The sequence below is a fragment of the Pinus tabuliformis genome, chromosome Q, assembly GCF_031772625.1.
Source record: "Pinus tabuliformis cultivar Carrire ecotype Pingquan chromosome Q, CPIR1, whole genome shotgun sequence".
In the NCBI taxonomy this organism is placed as follows: domain Eukaryota; kingdom Viridiplantae; phylum Streptophyta; class Pinopsida; order Pinales; family Pinaceae; genus Pinus; species Pinus tabuliformis.
Genome location: NC_142296.1, coordinates 764,495,526 through 764,499,364, shown reverse-complemented (window position 1 = coordinate 764,499,364; position 3,839 = coordinate 764,495,526). Strand labels below are relative to the sequence as shown.

Here is a 3,839-nt window from a genome sequence, read left to right as displayed (position 1 = left end):
TCATAGAGAGGTCCCAGGTTCGCCTCGGGCAGATTGATAGACATTACAAAGTTACAGATGCCCGAAGTATCACTCACCAAATAGTTGATCATCTCTTTAGAACAGAGGAGCAGTAAGCATAAATGGACACGAGAAGCCCAGCACTAAACATATCTACCTTGAAGATCTAGACTCTAAAAGGGAAATAAAAACCCTCTGTTTATTCTTTTTTACCTGTCCACCACAATCAATTTCTTGCCTGACAACTTAGAATCCGAACCAGAGATGCAACAAAGCAGCTTTACAATGTTGGTATGCCTAATCTTTCCTAGAATCTCTATCTCTGCTTGAAATCTCTTTTCTTGGACAGATCGTGGGTTCTTGTTATTCCAGATCCTTTTCACAGCAACAATATTACCATTTTCCAGTGCCACCTTGTACACTTTGCTAGCATCTCCACTTCCAATAACATGATGCTCTGTCAATCCATTCAGAATGTCTGACACTTCAAAGTCAACCATGTGAAAGGATGTGAGTTTCCAAGACTCTGTACTTGTTTTAACCTGCACGAAAATCTTGTGTCCCTTATGGAGGAAACCTATACCAATCAAGCAGACTACTATGGCCACAACAATAACCGAAATCAATACCCTATGTCTATGATTTTCAGATGCATGGAAGCATGAAGGAAGCCTTAATGGCCCAGCTCCACATTGGCCTGGATTGTGAAGAAAACTTTCATCATATGCCAGATTATTGTAACCAACAGGGACAGAGCCAGACAAGTGGTTGCCAGACACATTAAGAAAGCTCAACTTGAGATTATCTAATTCAAGGGGTATTTCCCCTGAAAGCAAATTGTTTGAGAGGTCAAGGCTATTAAGAACAGGCAACAGCCCAAGTGACACAGTAATTGATCATGTGATCTGGTTGTTGGCAAGGTTAAGCTGAGAAAGACCTTTCCATGATATTATCGTTCTTGGAAGCTCCCCATACAACATATTGTGATAAAGAGAAAGCCACGACAGTGAGGATAAGTTAGTAAGTTCCACTAGGGTAGTCCCTGATATATTGTTGTGACTGGTCAGAAACTTGTTGAGAGTCCACAATTGTCCAATGCCAGAGGGAATACTTCAGCTGAATTGATTAATGCGTGTGTAAACTAAAATGGTACAACGTAAAAGTAGGGTAGATTCCTTTGTGATTTCAGAAATGGAATTATTTACATGCCCAACATGCAAGATTTGATTGCAGAACTATTTCAAACCAAGTGTTTAGCCATAAAATACCAAAATGCATATATGTATACTACAAGGAAAAGGATAACGCCCAACCTATTTACTGATTACATTCACAGCCATACAAAACTCAGTGGAGAATATAACCACTGTAAATTATGAAGAGAAATTTAAACACTGTAATTCCATGAATTGCATAAATAGATCTTAACAAAACGAGAACAAAACAACAGAGTTTGGTTCCGGCCAGAGCTAAAACGCTCAACATCCATAATAATCTGAAGACCCTAAAGTCGACAGGGAAAAGTCACTCTACACATAGAGATGTGTTTGGTAAGTTATAACTAAACATATATACAATGAAAGTATTCGTTGGCTTCTAAACATATGTACAATAAAAGCATTCTATCATGTAGAGATGTAAGTGAGAATGAGCAGCTAATCATATATGCATGATGGGCCATGGCATCGGCAACACCAGTTAGTGTTTATTGTGGTGCCATATTGTGCAAGCTGTTCCTGCAATTGATGGCGCATTTGCCTGTGTGCATCCCTTTCATGGATGTGAATTGTTATCTTAAGTATTTTCCTTATTTTCTTTAACAACTTAATGGCTGGGCGCAAACGGTAAAGTGGCATTGATTGTTGTGGCAAGATCCTTGTCTGCATATCTTGTAACGTAAGTTCCTGTTGCTGAATTTCTTCGCAACACTCATACAACCTTCGTAGGTAGCATGTATCCATACCTGTTGCCATCCAAAAAGGAAACATTGTAAGTGACAATGAATATGTTTGACGATTTTATTTGAATATTCAAAATAAATTAAATGATTCCAAACGAGTATAAAATCATATGAAACTAAATGTAATAGCAAGCAAATCTATGTGAAACTTGGTTATGTAGTGAGTGGTGTTTACCATGTGGGTAATTCTGGAAGACAGGTTGTACGATTGGCTAAAGTGTATTATCCTGAATAGATTTTGATGCAAGGAATGATTCCTCTTGCTGTCTACGCTTAAGATATGGATTCTTGTGCATTTGTGCAATGCAGGAGAATGGGAATGCTGGATTGATGTGTATGTCTGCTAGTGACCGCACTCTTGAAATTGCAGTGAATGTTAGCCCTTGACGTTCTCTGGTGCCGATGTCCACTGTTGCTTTGTCTAATGTCATTCCTTGTGACTTGTGTATCGTTAAATCCCATGCCGTTTGAAGTGGTATCTGACGGCGTGTACCCCTTGTGATGGGAGGAATGGGTACATATGTTGGGTGTGAAATGTCCCACGGTGTTCCTCTGTATTGTCTAAAGTCAACAACCACAAAGGATGGTAATGCTGGGGGCTTTGAGTCAATTGAATAAAATATTGAGATGACCTTCCTAAGCGCGCCATTAACGAGGCCTGCATGTACCCATAAGTTGCTGGTGAGCATAACTTTTTGTTCATTGCATAAGAGCACCTTTGCAGGCAGATGCTCATCTTCTGTTGTAGTAGGAGTTTTCTGCCTTTGTTGTTCCGCAGAGCAAAGCGCTACTGGGATGTTCAATTTTTTAAGCATTTTCTTATTATGCAAGACAACTGCGTTGTTTGTTGCGAATAGGTGCATGGATTCTTCGAATGTGCATTTCTCTTCATGTGTAAGAGATGAACTTGTTCTTGACATTAGGTGTTGCCAATCTTCAAGTGTAGATATTCCATTCCTAAGATTTGCAAGTATTTGCCAGAAAGCAACCTGGGACGGGCTAGCTCCTTGTTGATGGAAAACGGTTGAAAGTGTTATGAATATGTCGAAGCTGCGCCAAAGTGCAGTGCCACGCGATGTCCCAGCGTATAAAGGAATGTCTTTTACAGGTGGTAGTTGGCCTAAATCTCCGACAAGGATAATTGAGCGATTACCAAATGGTGCATTCCGATGAAGAGGGAATGCCTCTCTTAGACGATCGTCAATGCGAGAAAGCATTTTTGGACCAATAAAGCTCATTTCATCAATGAGGATGTATTCTACATGACGGAGTTGCTCTTGCAGGTGTAGGAGCGGCTGGCCTTCGAGAGGATGCATTGTCTGGATAGGGATACGAAGGGCAGAGTGAATTGTGAGGGAATTTATGTTGAAAGCTGCAACGCCGATTGGTGCAAGTAACAATAAAGGGTTCTTGTTTGCTGGTGAGTTTTCCACAAATGCTTGGTGCAGACATTTAATCAAATGGGATTTTCCTGTGCCAGTTGTTCCTTGTACGATGATTTTGCGTGGGGATTTTGGCGAAGGGGTTTTGAAGTGTGAAAAAACAGTGGTAAAAGCTATGTTTTGGGTAGGGGATAATGTATGATCATGGGGAAGGTTGGAAAAAGAATGATGTTGGTTTTGAATGGTTGAGCGGTTGAATTCAATGAAATTGATGGCAGTTTCTTGCAAGGGGGGAGGGACAGTATTTTGTGACCAATTGTGGTTGACATCGAAGTCGCGGTAGCCAATCATGTCGAGGTCATCAATTGCAATATTGTAACCTGGGTGTAGTTGAGAGAGGATTTGCCATTCATTCATCTGCATGGAATCAGGGGGGGTGTGTGGGGTAGTTTGATCTTCAGTAGGTGGGCTTTGTGGGTTTTCGGGTTCTCGATGGA

The 3,839-nt window shown here is 40.7% G+C and overlaps 1 protein-coding gene across 1 annotated transcript; it reads right to left on the bottom strand.

Annotated features, from left to right (window-relative positions):
• Nucleotides 1-2,172: 2,172 nt before the first annotated feature.
• LOC149221730 (uncharacterized) lies at nucleotides 2,173-3,276 on the bottom strand. The gene has a single exon (XM_089387462.1). It carries the CDS (start codon nucleotides 3,274-3,276, stop codon nucleotides 2,173-2,175), a length of 1,104 nt encoding a protein of 367 aa, XP_089243588.1.
• Nucleotides 3,277-3,839: the final 563 nt, after the last annotated feature.

What these genes read in the sequence shown, in the direction of transcription:
- LOC149221730 (XM_089387462.1), bottom strand. Translation starts at nt 3,276, where the DNA reads ATGCATCCTCTCGAAGGCCAGCCGCTCCTACACCTGCAAGAGCAACTC.